The 25,884-nt window shown below is 38.2% G+C and overlaps 1 protein-coding gene across 9 annotated transcripts in view; it reads left to right on the top strand.

Annotated features, from left to right (window-relative positions):
• The window catches only part of Thada (THADA armadillo repeat containing), a 321,031-nt gene that overhangs the window by 129,798 nt on the left and 165,349 nt on the right, over positions 1-25,884 (top strand). For all 9 annotated transcript variants that reach the window (XR_012439673.1, XM_074049587.1, XM_074049582.1 and 6 more), the window contains 2 exons: positions 10,936-11,025; positions 12,349-12,480. Coding sequence is in view for 8 of the 9 variants with exons in the window: in XM_074049587.1 (XP_073905688.1) it covers positions 10,936-11,025; positions 12,349-12,480 (222 nt within the window). In the remaining variant the exon portion in view is untranslated. The remainder of the gene's footprint in view (positions 1-10,935; positions 11,026-12,348; positions 12,481-25,884) is intronic.

Genomic DNA, 25,884 nt, shown 5'->3' with positions numbered 1-25,884 from the left:
CTTCCTTCCTTCCTTCCTTCCTTCCTTTTTTTGTGGTACTGGGGTTTGAATTTAGGGGAGGCACTCTACCATATGAGCTATGCCTCCAGCCCTCTTTATTTCATCTTTGGACTTCAGGGTCCTGTCTAGAGTCCTTTCATTTCAACCTGCAGGACTCCTTTTTAACAATTCTTGCAGAGTAGCAGGTCTGTGTGTTCATCTAGGAATGTCTTAATTTCTTTCTCCCTTCCTTTTTTTCTTTTGAGAAAGGATCTCATGATATAGTCCTCAAAATCTTCAGTCCTCCTGCCTCAGCAGACCATTCAGCTCTGGAGTTTCTTTATGTTTTCATTTTAGGTTTCTCTTTCTTTATTAATATATCCACTTTGTTATTACATCATTTTCTTGACTTTTTCCCTGTCTTCCTTTAATACTTTGAGCATCTTCGTGGTTGTTGTTTTAAAGTCTTTGTTTCGCAAGTCTACACCAGGGACAGTTTCTGTTGTTTTGTTTGTTTGTTTTTGTTTTTTCTTTTGAGTCATACTGTATTGCTTCTTTGTGTACCTTGTGATTTTTCTTTTTGTTGAAAATTGGACTTTTGAATCTAATAATGTAACACTAGCAATCAGATTCTCCCTCTTCCTCAGGGGGTGCTGATTTTGGTTTTATGTTTTGAGTGTTGTAGGTTATGCTTGTGCCAAGGGGGATCAGTCTAAGATATAAATCTGCGTTCTTTTCAGGTCTTTTTAAGCCCTCACTTTTCACTGGACCCGTGTGGTGAATGTCTAAATTTCCTTGTATATGTGCTTGATTTTTAAAATATTTGGAAAAAAATGAAAAATAAAGGGTGTTTTCCACAGAGCCTAACTCAATGCTTTCAATATTATAACCATGTTTCAAGTATGTATTGTTGCATAACAAACCATCCTAAAATACAGTGACTTAAAGTAACAGTGATTTATTATTTCTCATAATTCTTTGGGTGGCTGAGTTCAGCTGGATGTTTCTTCTCACCATGTACTGTCGTCTGGGATCGCTCGGATGGCTCCATTGATCTGAGACCTTAGTTGGGGCTAGAAAGGCCACGATAGCTTCCTATCACTTACCTGGAACTGGAATTGAAGGTCTAAATGACTGAGGATCAGTGAGGATTCTCCAGCAGGGTAGTTAAGGATTTAAGAGGATTAGTACAGAAGCTGCCATGCCTCTTAAATGCCTAAGCCAAAACCAGCACAGTGTCACTTCCATTGCCTTTTGTTGATCAGTGCAGGTCATAAGACATCCTGAGTCAAGGAGAAGGGAAAGAAAAGAGGAATGTATGTATAGGGGAAGGTAGGAATTTATTGATTGTCTTTAGAAACAGTCTAGCACAGACTGTTTAGAAAATGATTACTGTTGGAGATTAATTGATTCTTGATTCTGAGACTTTAGATGATGGGCTTCAACAGGACATGTTTTCTAAGAAATAATTTCTGATGAGAAAAAAAATCCATATAAGCTTGCCCAAATGGAAACTTGCACACAGGATGAGTTTAAGAGATGCATATTTATATACCAGTTGGCTGTGAAATGAGTAAAAAATGAGTAAAAAACAGGCCTGTGTTTACAGGCCTGTTCCTGGGATAGTGGCTTCCCAGGGGGAATAGTAGGGCACTTCCAGAGCCAAGACTCTTTTTGCGCTTCTCTTCCTGGCTATAGTATTGTGATACCAGTTTAACTGTTTGGGAAGTCTTCATCCTGAGAGCAGCTCCTGAAAGTGTAGGGCTAGAAAAACATTCAACAAGTCTAAGAACCTCACATCTGTCTCCAGAGGATGAGAAGGTAAATGAGGACATTTACCTTCCTCATGAGGAAGGTAATGAGGCCTCCCATTTGGCCTCCTGATCTCAATTGATGAAGACTTTGTGGCCACCTCCAGAAGCTGGCTGGCATTCATACCAGCAAACCCCTCAAGCTTTTGTACTTTTCACCTTATGTACCCCTGGGCCTGGCTGACAAATGCTGCATTAATCATCCTCTGGTTTTTGGCTGCCTCTGGGTCGAAAGGGGTGTACAGGAGGAAGGACTCACATAGCCGCTCATAAAACTGGCTGGGGCTCTCATCTGGCCCTCGGAGGACTTCTGTTGTCTGACTCATGTTCATGACTTTTCCTCTCTGTCCTTCACGCCTCCCAATAGTGCTCCTGATACCGTTCAAGCTGCTGGTAATCTGGGTCATCATTGGGGTCCGAACAGGGGTCCTCCTTGGGTAACTGGCCCTGAGCATAGGCTTGGGCATTTAGAGTGTCTGCGGGGGAGTGATCTTCCAGCTACTTTAGAGCCACCAAGGTTATTCAGTGTCACTCCTCAGTATTAAATAGAGTCAGAAGAAGCTGTCGGCAGTCTGTCCAGGTGGGCTTGTGAGTTTGGATGATGGGCTGCATTAGATCAATCAGCCTGAGGCTTTTCCATAAAGTAGGGGTTATGGTGCTTCCAGTTTAGGAGGTCTGTGGCTGGTAGACCATCTCATGAATAGGGGTTGGTAAACAACATGACCAGTTTCTTCTCCCCAGCTTAGAAAGTATAAAAACTACAGATAGGAACCACCATTTTGAGTCTTTACTCTCATTTCTTGCGTTCGGAGCAGGAAATATACCCCCTCCCCTTTTTCTTCCCCCATTTCAACCTGCTTATCCTGTTATACCCAAATCTTTGTTAAAACTTACACTTTGTAAGACTCCTAGTTGTGAGACACTTTGATATACTTCTGACATGTGGATTGCAAGTTCCTGTGATTTTGCATGGAAACTGGGAATCTGACAGTTTTCTGAATTGCTTTTTTTCTTTACATAATTGTTTTTATCAGGATACTTTTGTTATGCTCCGAAGCTTGTGTTTCTCACATTTTAACTTTTCTTATGCATGGCAGATCTTCAGGACAGGTTTGTAATTGAGATTAAAGCTTGATTCAAGTAAAAAAAAAAAATTAGGCTGTTAGATGGCAAGCTGGATTCAAAGTCTGCCAAATGGTCAAAGTTTAGATGCTCTCACAAAACTCAAGAATTAGACCCTCAGCATTACCAAGACTGATGGGAGATGTGCACACAAAAAGACAGATAAAGCTGGAGTAAGGACTGCCTTCCCTACATGACCTAGCCAAGATGGGACAAGTTCTTCAAGTTTACTCTCTGGGTTAGTGTCCTAGAGGAAGCTATCATCAAACTGAGAGAAACCCTGTCTACCACATAGACTTTACTATCAAATGAACATGGACACATGTTCAAATGAACATGGACACATTTTTGTTGTTGTTGTTTGAGACAAGGTATTGCCTTGAAGACTGGCCTTGAACTTGCTATGCAGCCCAGGCTGGCCTCAAACTCAACATCCTCCTGCCTCTGCCTCTCAAGTGCTGGAATTAGGGGCAGGCTCTCTACCACTTGAGCCACTCTGCCTACTCTTGACATATTCTTAAGTGCAAAGAGCAGATTATAGAGTAATATATAAAGCAGAGAGTGATATAGATGGACAAATAACAAACATGCTGGTGACTAAATTTGGGGGCTAAGTTTGTGGTGATTTTTAGATTGTTTTATTGTCTAATTTTCCCTCCGTAAACAAATAGTGCTAAATATTTTATAAAGCCTTTAAATTAAAATGAAATGTTGCTGGGTAAGTATTTTCATGATTCAGTAAACCTCTGTTGCCTTTCTGCTTTGTTCCAGGCCCTCACTGGGCTCTGGTATCAGCATCACAAAGGTAAGGCAGAGGGTGTTTTCTGGACCTCACAGCCACTCTTCCTTCCTGCAATTTACACATGGTGCTAGACAAATAGGTTCTGCATGTAGCTTCTGTGTTAGCCCAAGGGCCTAGGGAGGAGAAAAATGAATAGACATCTTACTCTTTTTCTTTATTCACCATACAATTCCTCTTCTTACCTCCCATAACTTGACTCATCTTTCTGTAGACTCCCAAGCCCCTATTCATGTCTGTAGCTTAGGAAACCAAATAACCTTCAATCATCTGACCCTTCTTTGAGTCTCATATTTGGTGGAACACTTTGTGTGCACATAATTAAAATGGCTTTTCTCCTGTTAATATGGTTTTTGTCGATTTAATTCATAGTCCAGCCAAAGAACCTAAAAGATTGCTTTGTTTGGTAAATAGTCTGTCAGGTAATAAAACTTGTTTCTGAGCATCCTTGTTCCTGATAAGATATGATACTTTCACTAATGCAGGTTTCCTTTATAGGAGGAATTTTTTAAAAAAATTATTTTATTGGCATATCATGTAATTGTACAGGTAGATACAGTGTGATATTTACATATGTGCTTACAATATATCTTAGTTCTATTAACCCCCTCCATCATTCTCCCTCATCCCCCTTTGCCCCTTCTTTAGAATAATTACATCAGGTTTCTTTCCTCTATTTTCATATATGAATACAAAATACATCCTCCGTATTCACTCTCATACCCCCTTTCCTTATGCCCACCTTCCTCCTACTGGTACTCATCCTTGGAAAAGGCCTATTTTACCCTACTACCCCTTTTTTTTTTTTAAGTGGTATATTGGATAGTCCAAGGGGGTTTTGCCATGGTCCTCTAATGTTTAATAGCTTACAATGTAGTACATTATATTATATTCATTTATAGATGGGTTATTTCAATATTGTTCATTCTGTAAGATTTTCTTTCCCTCTCCTGCCTCCTATAGTTCCCTCTGACAGACTCACTAATACACAGATGGAACTTTTAAATAAAAGCTTTTAAGATCTACTCTCTCAACTTCAGTTTCTCAGCATAACCAGGCCAAAATATGCCAGTGATGTATATTTTGGGGTGACATATGTGGTCTCCTGTTGTCATATTTTGGGGTGGTGTACCTGAGCTAAAACAGGCTTGATCAGACCTGCATATCCATACCTGGTAGGACAACTATTAACACACCTCTGAGTTTAAAGCTGCTTTGTTCTCATCCTTTATCCTGTCTTGTTTGTTTTTTACCTATGTCTGCCTGTTTTATCCCATTCACAACTTTTGGTTGTCTGTTTTCTTCCTAGGAGCTTAAATTACAGAGGTTCAGTTTTTCCTTTTTGGTTAGTGCTTCTGTTGTTTTCATAAAGTTGCCAGGGTGGTTTTGACCACATTGATGAAAAGGTTTAAAATGACTGTCACTGAAGAATTTACCCCCAGGGCTTCTTATATCTGTGGAGGTTAACAATGTATTGCTTGTTTGGGTGAACTAGAATTGAACTGTTTGTAAACCAAGTGAGATAAGCCTTATCTATTTGTGTTTAAGAAAATGGCAAGCCCTAGCAGGATACTTAGTCTATGAACTCATGTGATGATTCTGAATGCCATTGTGTATAACTATTGATGGACTTTGTGAAATTATTATTTTGTTATCTTAGCCATCATTCCTTTTTTTCTTGTCTTTCTCATCTTTCTTCATTCATTCAGCAACTGTTCATGGCAATTGCTTCTTTGTTCCTTTGTTTTGAGAAAGTCTGCTTTTTTTTTTGGTGCTATGGTTAGAGCCTAGGGCCTAACACATGCTAGGCAAGTGGTCTATCACTGAGCTACAGCTCTAGTGCCTGTAACTGTTTATTGGGCACTAGCTGTGAACTGATCATCATAGTATCTGAGATACTGTGGAAAAAAATTACCTGTGGTCTCTGCTTAGGCAGAGTGTATATGTTGGTAGAGAAATAAGCAAGTGAACAGGAAGTTCCGAATAGGACATTCTGTGTTATGATAGGGAAAGCACAGGTTTTAGTATAGAACCAAGGACAAGCATCTAATCCAAGTTCTATTGTTTGGATATGCTTTGAGTGTGTCCTCCAAGGATTCATGTGTTATATTGAGATGTGGGGGACTTTCAAGAGTGGAGCCTAATGGGAGGTCATTGGGGGTGGTGTCCTTGGAAGGATTAAGGTAGTTCTCATGGAATCCTGAGGAGTGAGTTGTTAGAAGAGTGAGCGTGACCCCTGAATTGCTGTCTGGCTTCCTATCAGTGATACGATCTCTTCCTTCCATACACACTCCCATAGTTATGATGCCATTTGCCTTGAAGTCCTCACCAGCTCCATGCCTGTGAACCTCTGGAAATATAAACTAAATAAACTTGTTTTCTTTATATAGTTACCCAGCCTCAAGTATTTTGTTATAGCATTGGAAAACTAATACATTAGACTTGAGACATCAAGGAAGATACCCTGAAAGAAGTCTGCCTTGGCCAAAAATGGAAGGATTGTTTGGAGTTAGACTGGCAAGGGAGTTGGGGGTATAGGGAGAGGAGAAGTAGTCCCAGCAGAAGGTACAACATTTGTCACAATCTGAAGGCTAGAAAGCATGGAATGTTGATGGTGGTAAAAGACATCCTGAGGCAGGTTAGTAAATAGGGAAAGGCACCAAGGCAAGTGAGACTTTTCCCAGTGCATTTCATACTAAACTCCTTATCTCAGCCCAGTGCCATCCTTTCTTTTCAATTGTAAAATCTTAGCAGTCTTCTTCAATTGTAAATTCTTTGCAGTCTGAAGACAGGAAACCTTTGGGGCATTCTGCCCTTGATTACCTCTCAGGTAAAAGCTGTCTGCTTAAAACATGAATGTGGATCATACCTCATGCATGCAATTAAAATACCTGAGAGTTAGCATTAAGTACATGTACTGAGTCCCCCATGTTGTATGATGACCTTGTCAATCAAACCTGTCAGTCACCCTAGCCCATCCTACAAAGACTGCCCAGATTTTTCACAGTGTTGGTCCTTTAAATTTATAAAGGCCCTTTAAAGCAAAGACCAGCTCTTCTATCCCACCTTGCCAGAGCCCACCACTGCTTTCTCTTGAGGTGCCTTTTCCTTACTTTCAGTAAATTTTAGTATCTCTTTCACTGCATTTTTGTGCCTTGCCTGAATTTGTCTCTCGCAGAATGTAAGAACCTAGGAGTCTTCTGACCAGAGACTGCAGAGAACACCTATCCGGTAACATTTCTATATGGCTAGTTTATAAAGATAGAGAGGCAAGAAGTGTCTGGATAAGTGAGTCATCAGGTTAAGGAGTTTAGACTTTATCAAAAAAAAGCAGTAAGCAACAATTAATCTCATATAGGTACTTATTAAAATATTTGCTACTTTCATCAGAAAAAACAATCACATTGTAGTTTTGATAAGTAGCAATGAGAGATAAGACTTACATGTTCCAGGATTCAGAAGAGGAAGATTCAGGTATGATCTAAAATGGTCCTGTGATCTCGTTCTTTTACAGTATTGGTCTTTATATTATAGACTTGTGCAGGCAATCCAAAACCTATGAACTGCCTTCACAAAGAGGTACTATTACAAGTGTGCTCAATATGCCCATAAAAACTAACATTGAAGTCTAATATCAGTATATTATCAGTCTAAGTTATGGATTCAGGTGTTTTATATTTTTTGGTATACTTGAGAGTCAGAAGTGAATAAAGTTTGAATTAAGCCCCTCAAATAATTACCATGTTCCCCTACCTCTATCTCTTGAAGCTTTGTTTTATAATATACAAGAATTATTAATATTGTGTATCCTTTAAACACACTACATAAATATTTGCCAAGTCTTTAAGAGCTTTTGGTGGATGCTTCCTGGCAAGTGGATAGAGTTCAGCTCTTGTGTTTGTTATAAATTGGAGCCCTGGCCCTTTAGATGAACTAAATGAGAAATTCTTTTCTTAAAGAATTGAGGACTTTAGGAACGTTAGACTAGGACACCTGTATGCTCAGAGTACTTGAGCAAAGTTAAAATTCCCTTTAGAAAATAGTTCTGGTTTGCCTAAAATCCTGATGAATACATAGTTGATCCTTCTGGGTCCTATAGCATCTAGCATGGCAATGATAATTTTAACAAACAGTAGGCCTTCTGTATTTGTGAGATAGACAATCATATATTCAACCAACCATGGAATGAAAATATTGGGAAGAAAAATTGCATCCATCCTCAACATGTACAAGATTTTTATTCTTGTCATTATTCCTGAAACAATACAGCAAAACAAGTATTTACATAGCATTTATATTGTATAGGTATTATAAGTAGTTTAGGGATAGTTTAGAGAATACAGCAGGATATGAATAGGTTATATGCAAATACTTTATACAAGGGACTTGAGCATCTATATATTTTTGATATTCATGGGGTCCTGGATACTCCGCCCCTCCCCAAATGGATACTGAGAGGCAACTATGTAATTTTAAAAGGATTTATTTATTTATTTGTAAATAAACTTACTTAGCTTCTAAAAACAAAACAGTAAGATTGCCAGATGTTTAGCTTTGATATAATACACCTTCTTCATATACCTTCTAAGGGTGTGTGGTAAGCGTTTACTAATGTGACCAAATGAGGTAATTTGCTGTTTGACACAATCAGCTTTAATTCAATTCAAATAGTGACTTTAATCATAGCATAGTAGTTCCACAGCCTTTTTTCTGGCAGTATTGTAGACAGCAGAGCCAGTTATCTATCAGGGCAGTTTCTAGACCATATTGATAGAATCATATGGTCTTCATGAGTGAGACTGCTTATCTTTCTAACTCAGTAAAGAGATACCAGGCTGCTAAGGAATGAATTATTCCCTTGGCAGTTAATCACTGTCTCCTCAAAAGGACATCTCCACCTGCCTCTTGTCTGTATATGGAGAAATTCTGTATGAGAAACTATCCTTAGAGATCATTCTACAAAGTGTGTTTTGGTGGACTTGTCTAACTTTATATTGACTTATCTTCTACTTACTGATTCACTGAAGTTCTTCATATACTCTGGATACTGTTTATGTCATTCTTAGATACATTTATTACAGATTTCTCCCCATTTATAACTTGTCTTTTTATTTTTAATTAAAAACATTTTTATTATTAGAATTTTCAACATAGGTTAAAATGTAAAAAATAGTATAATTGATCCCTGTCCATCCATCCCTCAGCTTTAGCAATTACTGACATTTTACCAATTTTATTTCTTCCATTTATGACTTTTCTATAAAGGAGATTGCAGATATCATGTCATTTTTCCTTTAAATCCATCTTATGCAATATTGAGTGGTAAAGGAGTTTTAAAAAAATACCACCATGTTATCACATCTAACAAAGTTAATAATTCCTTAATATTCAAGATTTCCTTAGTGTCCTTCAAATTATTTTTTGTAGTTGATTTATTAGGATCAGGAACCAACTTCCATGCCTTGTAATTTGTTTTTTTTAGCTTATGAGTCTTTGAAGTTTGTTAATCTCATAAGTCTCTTTTGTTTTGTAACATATTATACTCCTTTCCTGCCATTCGTTTATTAGTGAAACTTTGCAGTTTTCCTGTGGAATGTCCCAAATTCTTGATATGACTAAGTGCTTTCTTGTAGTGTTATTTATCTTGCTCAGTTGATCCTTTATATTTCTGGTAAAATGGTATTTAGAATTAAAGACTTAAATACATTCAGATTGAGTTTTCTTTAGGCAAAAATATTTTCTAGATAGTATGTGTGTTTCCTAATGAACAAGGCCTTTAAGGTGGTCTCACTTTTAGTACTGATAAATAAGGTAAACCAGTGGATTCTTGTCAGGTTGTATCATCTTGATCCTTCCACTATAAACTTCATTACCCACCTTTCCCCTATAGTGTTAGTTTCCATCAGTCATCTCTGCCTGAAGTCATTATTTTTTATCAGGAGTTTTATAAAGTGATGATTTCATAATTCTATTTTTTTTCTCCATTTATCTGTAATTCTTCTATAAGGAACTACTATCTTATCAGTTACTTGTGTAAAACAGTTTTTTTTTCAGACAATATAGGATGCATTCATTATTAATTTTTCTCAGTATTAAGTTGCTGTCCTTGCAACCTCCCATAGCCAAAGTACCAGTGTTCTGACCGTGACCACAGGACAGTGTAAAGAGGGACAGAAGATTCCTGTGTATGCTGTAGGTTGCTTCACAGGAGAGGAACTCAGAGTTAGAAAACCCCAGTCTTTTTTTCATGGGCAGTGACCATGTATGCCCCTTTGCTTAGAGGGAGACACTGTATCTTCACATTGTATCATTATGTAAACACCCTTGAATAGAGTCCAGAATACGGGGCAGTCAGTGCCTCACTTTGCAAGATGAGCAGTAATATGAAAAACTTGTGGAGAATTGTCTCTCATCCGTGTCCACCCCTTGCTTGTATATAATCTTGACTTCTGGAAATTTTTCCCATGAGTATTCTATACTGTCAGCCCCTTTGATTAATCTGGCTGACAGTTTGGGCTTCATTTCCTTCAATTTGTCTCACACAGCGTTTAATTTAGGTTACTCTCTACAGGATTCCAAGCAGGAAGATGAGATTCAAGTCTCAAGTTTTGGGGAAGCAGGCTGATACCTGCTTTCACAAAAGAAATACTACAGTTTTATTCTCAGATATTAATCCAAGAGAAATGAAAAATAAGTGCTTAAAAAACCTGTGCAAGAATGTTCATAGCAGTTGTATTCACAAATCCAAAAAAAATCAACAGGAGAATGATTAACCAGACTTAAATACTCATACAGTGGGATACTAGTCAACAGAAAAAGAATCAGCTATTGATACATTGGATAATATGGATCTCAGAAACTCTATGCTGAGTGAAAAAAGCCAGACACAGATATTAATGTGAATACATGATAACAATAATGCAAACTTGGCATTTTCACATGTTGCGTATCTCTTCCCCGACAGAATTTAAAATCAAATATTTATAAACATATACAGTCTTTCATACAGAGGTAAAAGTCCATGCATCAAACCTTCCAAAATCAAAATTATATGTTATCATTTCTGTTAAATTTAAGACACTGTAGGTTTTGTTTTTAACTTTTATTCATTAAATATCCAAATAGATGACTTTAGCCATCTTCTTGGGTGGGGGTGGGGGAGCTTTGTTATTAGATCAGAAGAAATAAGTAATAGTAATTTATCTTTTCCCTCTTCCTCTATAGAATGACAGGCAGAGAGTTTTTCTCTCGCTTCCCGGAACTCTATCCTTTTCTTCTCCAACGGTTGGAAGCTGTAGCCAATTCAGTGGACTGGTAAGAAGAGAATAGGGTGGAACAAAGTGAAGTCAAGGTTGTGAAGCACTTTATTAATCAAGTTTTTTCTTCTAGTCAACAGTTTTTGATGAAGTTCTTCCTTATAAATTTGATTTTTTTTGGGGGGGACCTGTTTTTTTTTTTTTACAATTACATTGTGTTTATATAATAGATACAAACCTGAAGCGTTGTATAAATTCCTGTTTTTATATTATATTACACACCTTTTTTTTTTTTGCAGTACTGGGGCTTGAACTCAGGGCCTTCACCTTGAGCCATTCCACCAGCCTTATTTTTGGGGAGGGATTTTCGAGATAGGGTCTTGCAAACTATTTGCCTGGGCTGGCTTCGAATTGCAGTCCTCCTGATCTCTGCCTCCTGAGTAGCTAGGATTACAGGTGTGAGCCACCAGCGCCCAGCTATATTCTACACTTTTACATTTCATTTTATATTAAATTTTATCAAATTTAATACAGTTTTCAGAGTTACATAGGAATCATCTTAGAAACACATGGTGATTTCTTTTGTTAGAGTTAGTTACTTATTTTTTAAAATCTGTGTGTTTACATACAGAGTTTACTTAATGGATACCGTACATTTTTTATTACTAGCCTGGTGAACCTTACCTTTATAAAACTATAGCCGTTAGCTGACTGATCTGGTCCCCATGATAGAAATGGTAGGGTGGTCTGTGTGAGCAAAAATGAGTAATGGTCTTGGAAACACAAAGCAGAGTTGTTAAGAGGACTTTTACTCTCACCAGAGCAGATAGGAAAGTTTGTCATTGCCCTTTCAATCACACTCTATAGCTGGTAGTGGAATTTTTAGTATGTACATCTTAGAACATCTGTTCTTGTATTCCAGCAGCTTTGTATTTGGTGTGAATGATATGAATTGTCTGTAATTGGAAAGAAAAATGAATTTTTCTGTTGTTTATGATACATTTCCTCATATTAGTAGTCTAGCACTGACAGACTTTTCTAGCCCTAGTAAGTGACAGTCTGTTCATACTTTCTTAAATACATTTGGACGTTGAAAGTTTCGTATTTCATACTTGGAACAGCACATCCATTGAAGCAAATGATTAGCTTTGAGAAAAGGATCATGTGCAAAAGTGCAGTCCTGGTTTCACCAGGTTTTCCTTATGATGCACATTAAAAAAGTATGAAGTGAATAGAGAAAAATAATGACAAAAGGAAAACTATCTCTTTGATGATCAAGAGTCTCATTTCATACACATAATTATTTAATGAGAAAAAATGTTTGTAGATAGTGTCTTGCTTCTTAAATTTTAAATCTTTTATGTACAATAATGTTTTTCAGTGATATGGGAGAGCCAGACCGTCACCCAAGCATGTTCCTCTTACTTTTGGTGTTGGAGAGACTGTACCCTTCTCCAATGGATGGCACATCTTCTGCTCTCAACCTGGCATCTTTTGTTCCCTTCATTATAAGGTAGTGTCGTGCTATATCAGGAACGAAGTGGGGACTTTATGGGAGTATTTTATCTTAATCTTATTTTAGAAATTGTGATCTTTTCTTTTCTTTTTTATTTTTTACTTTGGGAGAGATTATGTGAAGGCAGGGAGTACTTGAGACTTACTGCCATTGCTCCTCACTGGTCTTCCCTGTTTCAGAGGAAGGAGCTTATTATACGCTACTGTGTACGTAATGTTTTCCTTGGAGACCTGACTGCTAATGAGTGTGTGGTATTGAAACGGTACTTCACTTTTGAATAACGTAGCTTGGGTGTTTGTGTTACTCTTATTTTGGGCCTGGCCAGTATGGAGAAGGATTGGTCTTGGTGTATATTCCCTGTCAAGCAGTTTAAGAGGATATCAGAACATCTAGCCCTTCTCTTTGGAGGAGTCTGCTAGACTATGCAGAGGTACAATGTTGATGGCAATGCCATGTGGCATGAATTCCAACTAATCTTCTCTTTTAAGCATAGAGTACCTGAAAATGAACCTTATGCATGGAATACAATGGTAACGGGCTTTCCTGTGTCTGGAGTCTATTATCATGGGCTCTGTTACATTTTTTGAGGCATCTGCCACCTTCTGCTCACTTTTTTCTTTTGGAATAAGCAACTTAATCAGTAGACTTCCAAAAAGTATACACATTGTCTTACTAAGTATTTGTTAAGTCTATCATACTAGTTAGCTTTTATCCTTTTCCATTTACCACTTGACAAAATAGCACCTCCATTTTAGAGTATCTACCAAAAATTGAAATGAAGTTGGAGCAGAAATATAAGAATACCAAACTCAAGGAGTGTGTTTATTATTTATGTGGTACTCTGGGTTCTACTTCCTGTTTCACAGAGCTGACTTATGCATTTTAATGTGAGAAACCATTAAACATGAGATTCTGACATGTGATTACTGTGGACATTTGTTTGTGCCAACCCCTAGCTGTGGCTGTGTTATCTTTGATCATAGAAATGACTCACTCAGGCTGGTTTTTGTTTCCTGATACACAAAGTTACCAGTCTCCCTCATCCAGCATTTGGTGATTCATTTTAGGAATTTGAGTGGCAAATTTACTTTTAAGGGCTTTAAGAAGTGTTCTCTTTCATGAACATATGGGGGGAAAAACCCCCAAAGAAATGGTCTCAGCAGTTAATGCCAGTGGGGAGGAAAAACACTTCCAGAGAATCACAATATACATTAAAAAGCATCTCATTTTCAGAAGCCTTTTACTAATCAATCTATTTTCTGTTGTATCCTAGAAGCCAGGAATTACTACATTTGCAAGTATTCTTCTCAACCTAACTTGTTTATATGTAACCAGAAGGTACATGTTATTTCTATCTAAAGCACCTATTACATAGGTGCATTAGTATAGAAGATTATATTAATACAGAGGGCTTCAGTAGTACTTTGAAACCGCTTTTTAAACTTAAAAGACACAAAGCTTGCAGTCATTCATTCTGTACTTCTGGTGAAATGCTTGGTCGTTTTGTTGCCGTCTGCCTAAATATAGATTTATAGAGTATCACCAGCAGCAGAAGTCAGTAAACTCTGATTCATTGAGTGTCCATGTGTGGCATAGAATAATGTTTCTTAAACTTTAAGATGTAGACATACTACTGGGGAATTTTGTAAATTCTTACTCCAGATTTGGGTTGAATCTAAGAATCTGCCTTTCAAACAAACTTCTAGGTAATGTGATGCTGCTGGTCTGTGAACAACATTTTGAGTAGCAAGATTAAATTTGAGATTTTAAGCTTGAACACCATCAGAGCCATACACATAAAAACAATAAATTGGACAGTAGTAAGGTCATACTCAGATTATGCTTGGTTAAACTATTTAAGGGGTTTATAAAAATAGCTTTTAATTCAGGGTTGCAGAGAATGTGCAAAGAAGTGTTTTGAGCAGATTGGTCAGTAGAAAGTTTATTGAGCCTTGCTTTTTTTTTTTTTTTTTTTGCCAGATACTGAACATTTTACTTACCATGACTCTGAGAGAAGGTGATTTCACCCCCGTTTTCCCATTGAGGAAATTGAGGTTCAGAGAATACTCCAGTTACAGGGCTAAGATTTGAACATAAGAGTGCAGGACTTTGTTAAGAGTGTTAGATATACGCTATCTTTTTTTTTTTGAAATAGGGTCTTGCTGTGTAGCACACACTGTTCTCAGACTCACAGCCTTCCTCTATCTGCTTCCCTAGTGGCGGGATTGCAGACATATACCACCGTGCCCAGCAAGATGTTCTTTTTCTGTTGCTCCAAAATAAATAGCTTCCTTTTATGTTGCCAAGCACTTCAGACTCCTTGGATGTGCCTATGAGGCCTGAAATTTATGCAGCTAGCAGATGAGGAGCCTGTATCCACAGTTGCTACATCCCAGTATAGGCTGTTTTTAGATGTGGAAATAATGTCCCCACCAGGGCTCCTCATTTAGTTTTCTAGTAGTATATTTTGGCGATTGGATTATTCAGCCATATGTGGTCAGACACACATCTATGGGGCAGTTTCCTAGGATAATGGGGTTTAATCTCTGGACAGTTGATAAAAGGAAGGCTGGCTCTTTCTTGACCATCTTCTGCAATAAAGTGGAAGGAGATTAGACTTAGAAAAGTCAGTTTGGGTTTCCTCAGTTTGCTACAGAGACAACCTACACTATCCGACAATGTTCACTGGAGAAATGGACTATAAACAAATTTTAAAAATTAAGAAAATGAGGGTTGGAGGTATGGCTTGAGTGGTAGAGCATCTCCCTCACAAGCACAAGGGCCTGGGTTCAAACCCAGATACCATTTTGGTACCACCAAAATGAATGAATAAATGAATGAATGAATAAATAAATACATAAAAGTAATGTTTAAAAACAAATAAAATCAGTAAATGCAGCTAAGGGTGTGGCTATAGTGGTAGAGGGCCTGCCTAGCAAGTGCAAGGCCTTGAGTTCAAACCCCAGTATCACTAGAAAAAAAAATTCTTTTTAAAAATAGTAAATATGATGAAAGTGTACACATTTGGTGTAATGACTTCTGCAAACATTAGTCATGAATAAAGTGAAAAATTGGTCCTAAAACCTGTTATTCCAAGCAGTATTAGTGCTTCCAGTCATGGTGAAGATTGTCCTGTTTGATTTGGGATAACGGGTAAAAAGATGGATGTGTGTGCATAGTAAATGGATGGTGTTTTATCTTTGTAGCATTATTAATGGTAACACACAGTACTTGGAAAGCCAAGCTCAAAGATACTGTGAGTTTAGCTAAAGAAAAAATTTCCAGCTAGTGGGAAAATGCAAAGATTGCTCTGACTGCACTAAAAGTGAATAGTACAGTGCAAAGAAAAGCCCCAACGACAGCCTTCTATTTCCTTTGATTTAGGTATACTTACCTGCTATTTCCTTCCTGTCTGTATTAGTACGCATTATTCATGTTTTTTGGTCCTTTATTGCACATTTAAGACTCTATCCTAGCTTATTTTTCCTGTTAATTTCTTGATTGACTTAAATCTTAGAAATTACTGATCTGGATTTTCCAAAGTTATTTGTGTGTGTGAACAGTTAGGATTGTTGCATCATCTTGGAACAGAAATGATAATATTAATCCCAACATCTTGTTTACAATTTTTTGTTGTCTAGTTTTTGAAGCAAGGTCTTGCTATGTAGCCCAAGCTGGTCTCAAACTTGTGATCCTTTGGCCTCATTCTTTCTAGAGCTGGGATTATAGGTGTGTGTACCACTATACCTAACTTACAATTTTTTTAAATCCAGTGTATTTTATGTGCCTGATGCTGTGCTGGTTACAGATACACATAACCCTTTACCATTAGTGTGGTGCCTCCAGCTTAAGACTGTTTACTCTTATGCTGAAATAACAAAGCAGAGTGATTCCTGTCTTAAACAGAATTCCAAATGGCTCTTTGGGTACAGTTCACCAATGCCTGCTTGTCTGGGAGCTTTCTAGATACTAGAAGTCTTCTCAGAGACTTTAAGTGTCTGCATGTGCATCTTTGAATTCTTTTCACAGGCGAGCTTTTCAAGCTTCAGCTGAAGAATTGTACGAAACCACATAGATCCCAAACCAAGGACCACAGAGTCCTGAACAGAGCAAAGGCCCAGGACTCAAGAGACTTGGTTCTGTTCAGGCTGTGCCACTTGCAGGTTCTGACACTTGGATAAAGCTTCTTCCACTTCTCTGGGGAGTGCAGTGCTCTGTGTATATGTGGGATCAGCTGAGAAAGTACCTCTTCCTGCTGAAAACAGAGATGGAGACCTCAGCAGCTCATTAATATCTGTGGGAAAAATCCTTTCACTGCCTTTCATTTGGTTTTTTTTTTTTTTTGGGGGGGGGGGTCCCTTAAAAGATCCTCTCCCTACCCACCCCTGACCTATTCCTGTTTTTGTTGTAAATGACTTGCAGTATTTCTTTTCCCCACTTCATTTTAGTCATTGTTCTCATTGTTTCAGTGAAATCTGCCCTTTATTTCCTTATACTCAAGTACAAATAGCAATACACGTTAATTAAACATGGGGTGACAGAAATCACATATAAGGACCTATGCAGTAGAAACTTTTTTAGTTGAAATGTGAAAATCTGATTCACAAAGAATGCAAAAGTATATGTTTTATACCTCTTAAAGATATTTCATGGGCTGGAGGCATGGCTTAAGTGACAGAGTACTTGCCTAGCAAGTGCAAGACCAGATCAAACCCAGGTCCCCTCCCCCCACCCAAATCATGGAACCCTTGGGTTTTCCCAGTCTTACAAAAGAGGAGGGTGAGAAAATAAAAGAAACAAGAAAAATAAAAATAAAACAACAACAACAACAGAATGCAAGGGAATGCAGAAATTGAGATTTGTTCTTTTAAATCTGTGACATTGAGAAACAATATTGATTCTTGTTTTGTTTTCCTTGAAAGTTGCATAATTAGGGATTATCATTTTACTCCCTGCCCAGGCTATGAAGTGAAACAGCTTGTTTTTCATGGTGGAGAGTTGTGGTTTTTGCAGGGGACAGTATTTGACTTCTACTTTCATTTGAGATTATTTAAACACCAGGAACTCTCACTTAAGGCTGCACATCACATTTCCACCCGGTGTCTCCCCAGAATCCTTCTAGATAAGTAGAGGTCAAGATTTGCTTTACAAAAAGATAAAAAGAGGCTGTGAGTGGTTCCAGTACTGCCAAGTACGTTTGCCATTGAGTCTTTTTTCTTGCCATTCATCACTACTATACCATTATTGTAATGCTCAGTGTTTGGTCTCTCCAAATAAATCTTACTCTCCTTCCACACAGAAGCAGCTGTGGGTTTTATGGTGCCTTTCTCTACTTAGTCCAGGTTTGGGCACAGAGTTAGATTGAGTAGCAAAAATGAAACTAATTTGAAATTGTGTATAAGCAGATCTGTATATCTTGGAAATACTAGGGGACTTGTAGTCCTACAATATTGCTGCCACATTTTGCATTCCACTCTGCTGGTTATATAGAAAAGAGGCTTGTCTGGGTTTCATATTTTACTTGACCTTGAGGAATCTTATGTTCTAATTAGAGTTCTGACATTGCCTTATATTATGACTTCCCCTTTCTGAGTGTCTCTTTCCTTTTCTGTCACATTAAGGTATTGATTTGGGTGTTAGCTAGATCCTCTCTGGCCTGTGAACTCCTCTGTGACAGCCTGCCAGGGAGACCATGTGCAGGCCCATCTTGCAGTACCCTGTTTCAGGCTTTATAGCCACATGAAAGGAGCCTGTTTTTCTGTTTAAAGCCAAAACACATGAGGGAAAGCCTCCCAGATAATGTAGTACAAATAGAGGACCAATGGAGGAGAGGCTGTGTGTGCTTCAGGCTGTAGATCTCTATAGTGGTGATAAATTATCCTGCTTACAAAATAGCACTTCTAGGTTTGATTAGTAAGAAAATTTCTAGAGGCTGGGTGCTGGTGACTCATGTATGAAATTTTAGCTACTAAGGAGGCAAAGATCAGGAGGATTGCTGTTCAAAGCCAGCCTAGGCAAATAGTTCAAGAAACCCTATATCAAATACCCAACACAAAAAAGGAATGACTCAAATGGTGAGTGCCTGCCGAGCAGGCATAAGACCCTGAGTTCAAACTTCAGTACAGCCAAAAACAAAGAAAAAAAAAAATGTAGCAAGAGGAAGGTATAATGGTGGGAAAAGGGGGAGTGGAAGAATGAGGACACTTTTTTTTTTTGCTTTTTTTTTTTTTTTTTTTTTTTGTGAGGACACTTTTAAAAAGCATTTTTAAAATTTAATTGTATGTTTTTATGGGGTAACGTATGTTATATACTGTATATATACTGTGTAATGGTCAGTTCAGGGTAAGTGACATTTATCATTTCTTTGTGTTGGAAACATTTAGAATCTAAGAGAGCAGACTTTTCCAGCACCTGTTTTGGCATGTCTCTGCCAATAAACTGGAAGGAAGACCCTGAAGCCAGATGTAAGTAAGGCTCTAGAAAAAGAGTATTGCGTGCTGTGAGTTGAGGGTACATCCCTAGACCCAGATCATTGACAACCTCAGGTGCCAGTAAACCTGGAACCATGTCAGTAATTTTTGGAAAATATGGGATGGGAATGTTATGCCAGAAGCTTGCAGAAGTATTTTCATAACTGCAGGGAAAATGCATGTTTTATTAATGATAAAGTTCTGTTGATACCAGTTATTTTAGACTGTATCATTAAATGTGTTACTTGCAAGTGCTCTGTACTTTATTTGCTAAGAACTAGTGAGGATTCTCTAAGAATAAATCATGCCTGAGTCACCTCATTGTTGTGAAGGGATTCCTAGGCTAGTGGGTGTAAATAGTGCAGCCTTATGCAACATTTGAATTACTCAGTAGTACAAATAGACTAGATTGCATGCTTATCAAATTTGTGTATGATACAAATATTGTAGACAAGTGAATCAAAATTCAAAACAGTTCTTCAAGCACGATAGTGACAAATACAAATTCAGGCATGTGGCCATTACCTCTGTGTGGCTGGAGACAAGGGTATGAAATTGAGAAGTCACATACTAGGAGCTTTAGTTTTATTTGTGATATATTATTAAGCTAGATGCTGGGAAAATGGTTTAATGTCATATTATTCTCTAAACTTTTTTTTGTATGTATGATATAGTCCATAATTGAAAAGTAAGACTCATGGCAGTCATGGAAGACTAGATTAATGGACTAAGACTATCAAGATATCATTTAATAGAGATATGTATCATATCCTGATTTTTTTTAAGTAAAAAATGTATACATGCAAAATGAAGGCTCTCTGGCTGCATAGCAGTTTTTGTGAAAAAAAAAAAAATCTTCGGGAATGGGATTTCCTGGGAAATTATGGGAAAGCAGTGTAATACCACTGCTGCCTCCAAATAGTGGATACTGTAGTCATCTGAACTCTGCTGGTTAGACTAAACCCTCATTCTTCTGTTTATTATTCTGCTCTGGGTTCCCCATTTTAGGAGGGTCATTGATAAACTAATATTTATCCAGAGAAGATGACCAAGATGTGGAAGAAGCAAAACATCTGGAAACAGTAAGACAGGAGAAGACTTAGAGGCAATGTGGAAACTGTCTTTATGTACTTGAGCGGCTGCTATACAATAGCAGGCTCATAATTTGTCTGTTTTGCTCCCAGTGGGAAAGTAGATTTCAGCATTTAGTACAAAGAAGATTTTTGTGCAAATCAGTGTTCTCCACAGAAGTGAACAGACTTCCCTTACACGGAGCTGCCTGTCAGTGAACGTGTTTGAGGAAAATTGATCATATGTTGGGCATGTTTTCTGAGGGACTTCTGAGCTAGATGATCTGTTTGAGCTGTCTCATTTCAAAACCCTGAACAACTTACCTGCAGCTTCTAAATGGGCAGTGAATTAAATGATAAACATTGCACTAAGCCTATGATACATATTTGCACCCTTTAAATGCATTCCTCAGTCTCCCAAAGAAAAGAATTGGAGTGCTGCTCTTGTCATGGCCACAAGATTGTGGTCTACTCTTAAATGGTGCCCCCCCAGGAATTAATCCACTTAAATTTAGCTTCTAAGTTACTTCTCCAACTTTGTTCTGGATAGTTCTGTAAGCATTTTTTTTTTTTGTCCTTTGTGATGTTATGTCTGAAAAGCATTCCTTATTAATTTAATTATCTTTTTTGTAGTTTCTGTATTTTTCTCCATTCCAGATGTTAGCTTAAGCCACATTTGCTTTCTGACAAGCATAAGGAACATCTGAGTCTTTGAGAAATCAGAGATTCTTTTCTGAAGTAACTGAAATAGATAATCCTCTGTTTTACAAACTTTCCAAAGACTCTTTGAACAGAGATACCTGGAGGGAGAGTACCAGAGTCCCCAAGTTTTGCCCATTTCGTGAAGAAATTCCTGAGAATAGGGCTTTGCTGGTGCCATTAATGTAGGATTTTCCCTCCCTGACCAGCTTAGAGACCCAAAACTCCAGCCCTCCTGTGGTTACCACTGAGTTCCACAGGGTTTAGGGAAGGGGCAGACAGAAAACTAGCTTCCTCCATCATCTTAATCTGCTGACAGTTGTTGGGAGAAAGAACAACTTGTTACCTTATCAGACTGGAAACCCTGGCCCTTTGGTTTCACCGGCACAACTAACTATGATACCAAGTTAGGCTTTGGACAAAATGTCAAAACTCAGATGTCCTCAGGGGGTTTCAGCAGCCTTGTTTTCCTCTTCGGTTATCTCCCAAAGTGGTGCCACTCCATTCTTGCACAGAGACCCCAGTGGTAGCTTCCTTGTTGTGTTTAGAGAGGGGTACATTTGAAATAAAGCCCCAAGAGACTGATGATGGCATTTTAGGCCTTACATAGGAAGGACCTAGAAGCAGATATTGGAAGGTTGTTTCCTGATGCTGGTGGAATCACACTAGAAGCTACCTACCTGCTCTGCATCCTTCTTTTTGGTGGTCTGGAGTTTGAACTCAGGACTCTGGGGCTCTACTACTTAAGCTCTAGACCCAGCCTTTCCGCCTAGTTTTTTATTTGGAGAGCTGTGCTTGTGGACTTGGAATTTCCTAATTATACCCAGGGATAGTTGAGGTTCAGCATGTGGAATGAAACCATGTTTTCTGTAGTGTGTGGCTTTTTTTTGCCAAGAGTTCTTGCATAAAAAGAAACTATCATTGATTTTTCTCTGTTAGCTCCTAGAGAGGGGCCTGGCCAACTTCATCTCTGGTGCCAGATCTATTTAAGACTTTTCTAAATGTGTTTTTGAATAACAGGAATGAGGAGTTCACCTCTTATGGAATGCATTGACAAAGCAAGCTAGAAAAACAAAACTTGTAAGGACGAGCTTTTCTTCAGTGTTATCTGTCACTTTAACAGGCCCGTTCAGATCAAGTTAGAACAAGTGATTGCATCTGCAAACAGCCCCATGCTTAGGGGAAATTTCTGACAATAATAATCCCTGGTCTGTTGCTGCCATTTACTCTAAAAGTTAGAGTCCAACCAGTTAATTGATTAACCAAATATTTACTAAACATTTGTTGTGTGCCTAGTTAGTGTTAGGTTTTGGGTTAAGATGCAAAGTGAAGGAATGGGTTTTCATCATTGTAACTTGTGAGATAAAATACATGCTTGTGAACCTTACATCATGTATATTAACTACTTCATTATATGATATATACCCTAAGGACTGAGGCTTTGTTGGTTTGAAAAGCTCAGGTGGCTTCCCCAAGTAGCAAGGCAGGAAAAAATATAGGGGAATTCAGTCTGCCATCTTAAGGACTTTTAGATATCATCATGGTGATTTAATGCAACGGTAGAATCAGATGATCTACCCTGGAGATGGTGGGACCCAACAAGATTATGACTTATAACTTGGAAATCATCATAAAAGCATTGTTTCCACTTGAACCAAGGATGACCCAGGAAATTCATAAAATAAATGGTTTGCAGTTTAGCAGAAGAAACCATTGGTGGTGAATCTTTGGTAACTTTAATAATGAACAATATTTGCCCCAAAACTTGCATTTAAGTCTTGTGGAAATAATGAATAGTAGTGGGGAAATTTTTGAATTTAGTAATATTTCATCTTGAAAAATACTTTGGTAATATTTTTTAATAAGGAGCTGAAATTTTATTTCCTTGGTGGTAAATCTTTGGTAACTTTAATAATAAACAGTATTTGCCCCAAAAGTTACATTGTACTTTTGTCGTCATTTGACTTGTTGAGCACCCTTCATCAGCACTCTGTCCATTCATTGACTATATTTACTGAGGGCCTACTTTGTGCTCTTATCTAAGGTAGCACCCCTGTTCTCACCACCTCTTCTTTGCAAGAGAAAATAGAGACCATCAGGCCTGAGCTCTCTCCATGGACACATTACTCTCCTACCTATGCACTCTCCTTTGTTCTGTGGCCTGATTCTTGAGAGAGGTTCTGTGTTTACACTCTCCCACTCCCTCGCCTTCCATTCATTGGTTTAAACCTAGCTCCTTTCTTACTACATTTTCCCATTGCTTTACTGAAACTGCATACAAAGGTGAAATAGGAGTGACCTCATTACCAAAGCCATTGGATGCTTTGCAGTCATCTTTTTGGGTTTTTTTTTTTGTTGTTGTTGTTGTTTTGAATTGCTACTATTGCAGACTCCCTTCTTCATGACCTTGTCCTCGGTGCCCTCTCTAGCTGTTATTTATGTCTCCTTTTTTTCTTTCTGGTGGCACTAAGGTTTGAACTCAGGGCCTTGTGCTTGCTAGGCAGGTGCTCTACCACTTGAGCCATGCCCCGATCCTTTTCTCTTTCTCTCTCTCTCATGTTTTTTTTGGCTTTGGCTTTGGCTCAGGCTATCCTTGGAGAAAAATCCTCCTACCTCTGCCTCCTGTGTAGGTGGGATTATAGACATGCACCACCATGCCCTGCTTGTTTGATCAAATGGAGTTTTTACTAACTTACTTGGTCTCATTTTGAACTGAGATCCTTTTGATCTCTACTTTCCAAGAAGCTGGGATTGCAGGCTTGAGCCACTGTACCCAACTTGGCCATTATTTCTTTTTCCTCTTATTCCCTCTGCCTTCCCCCCGCTGCGTTCAAACACTAGTGTGCCTTTTTGTCCTGTCCTCAGCCTTCTTTTTCACACTCTCTGAACTCTGAGGTTGCTACATACTTACACTGATGAGTCAGTGCTACATCTGGGACTCATACAGAGTCAAAAGCTGAGCTTTCTATAGGATAGTTCTTTAGTCTGTAGTATAGGCACCGGAAAGTCTGAAGTTCTGCACACTGAAGGCTGAGAAGCTCTCTCTTAGCGTCTAGTACAGTGTCTGCTATCATACTCCACCTGGTTATGTTTCCTTCTCCTGAGGAGCATAACAGAATCAAGACTTAGGGATGGCAGACTCTCCTCCCACTGTCATTGACTGTGTTCATGTGTGCTCAGTAACAAAGGAGTATTGGTCTGAAATAAATCACTGGTTTATTTCAGACCAGTAAGTTTGAAATGATTGGCTTTTTTTCCTTTCTTACATCATTTATCATCAGTTTGAGGTATCAAGTAGCAAGGATTGGTGACTTTCTTTGGCAATGGAACAGCCAAGGCCCAGTACAAGTAAATTTAATGTGTCCGCCATCAAAAAGTGACTGTTTAAAGAGTCAGGGATTGGTTCATTTATTCATTCACTCAGTAGATGTTTATTGAGAACATCAGATTTGTCAGGCACTGGAAACACAGTAGTGAATCAGACAGACAAGGCTCTCATGAGGTATTCTTCTGCTCTGATGCTTGGCCCTCTTTTTTTCTCAGATTTTTCTCCTTCCTAATTAGTGGTTAATGATAACAACTAGTGAATGTTTACTGTGGGCCAGGTTCTATTTTAGGACCTTTCACATATTGCCTCATTTAATCATCATGGCAACACTATGAGCTTGTTACCATTACTATTATTACTGTCTAAATGGGGAGAAAGTTGGGCAGAGAGAAATTTTAAAATGTGCCCTAAGTCATAGTGCTAGTAAGTTATAAGGTCTGGATTTGAACCCAGGTGACTGGCTGCAGAATCCTATTACCTCTGCCTTAGGCATCCTAGCTTCTCACCCACGATACACTCTTCCACCTACCTATTTATGATGTTCTCTCTCTGTGAAATATGGCAAGCTAGTTTTAAGTAACAAACATTTGGAACTACCTTGCTTTCTTGAGATGTTTTTGCCCCCTTGGGCATTGCATTGGCTGTGGTTTTATGTCTAATCTGAAATCAGCAGTAAAGGAAGAAAAACTTGTGGTTAAACCCACATGGTTGTGACGGCTTGCTAAATAAAACTGGCTCAACCTGAAGTTCTGAGAGTCTTGAGAAATATGGAGAATTTTTTACAAAAGAATTTTTCCTTATTAAAGCAAATCATGGGTCATTGCACAGTTGTCTTAGTAAAGAGAAAATGTGTCTTGAGGCCAAGAAGAATAAATTCTCAATGAGATTATTTGTGGGTTGCTGTTTATGCATACTTTGTACACTATTAGAAAATGTTTCCTAGTGTCATTAGTGTGTCATCTTAAATTTCCACTGTTAAAAGTTTACATAATTTTGAAAATATTCAGGGTTGCTTAAAGAAGAAAAAGCAGTAATATTTATGTAAGTATTTGAAGATTACAAAGTACTTTCACATACAATAATTTACATGATCATCTGTTTTTGCCCTCAGAAAGAACAGCATCACAGGATATCAGTGCATGTTGGATCTTCTTTAATTACCTTTTTTTTGGTTTCTTTTTTTTGTGTGTGTGTGTGCTTTGTTGTTCTTTGTTTTCGCTTTTTGAGACAGTTCTTGCTGTGTAGCTCAGGTTGGCTTCAGAATCACTAAATCCTCCTGCCTCAGCCTACCAGGTGCTGAGATTTACAACTGTGCACCACCATAACCAGCTTCTAGTATTTTTTTAATGTGGCAATCCTAAACTGATTTAGAAAAAGGCAAGTCTGAATCAGTGAAGTGTTTACATTAATAAATATTAGAAGTGAAAGTTTCAAATTGCATCTAGCAACTTTAGAGAACTGCTTTAATGGGCAAATAACCGTAGCATCTGGTTAACACAAAGCCTGTAAAGGGGATTAAAATCCCCCTTTTATTCCTCAGTTTTGTGGATTTCATGTGCTCAGTTCTACTTCTATCCTTCACCAGCCAAAGGAACCTGCTGGAAGGCTGGGACCTGCTTAGAAGGCTGGAACATTTGTGCCCTGGCCATCAGCCCCCAAGAAATGCCACATTTTTCCCAACTGTAGATGAAAACTTCTAATCCCAGAGGTAAACTTTAGTTCAGCTTCAGTCTGAATAACTACAAAACTAGAATTAGGTATGCCCACATTAGTGGGAGTTCTCTGTTCACTCTGTACAACCCCCAGAACATTAACAGAACCTATTATTTGTATG

Source organism: Castor canadensis, chromosome 12 (assembly GCF_047511655.1).
Source record: "Castor canadensis chromosome 12, mCasCan1.hap1v2, whole genome shotgun sequence".
Taxonomy (NCBI): Eukaryota; Metazoa; Chordata; class Mammalia; order Rodentia; family Castoridae; genus Castor; species Castor canadensis.
Note: the sequence above shows the minus strand (reverse complement) of the source record. Positions and strands in the feature narration are given on the sequence as shown.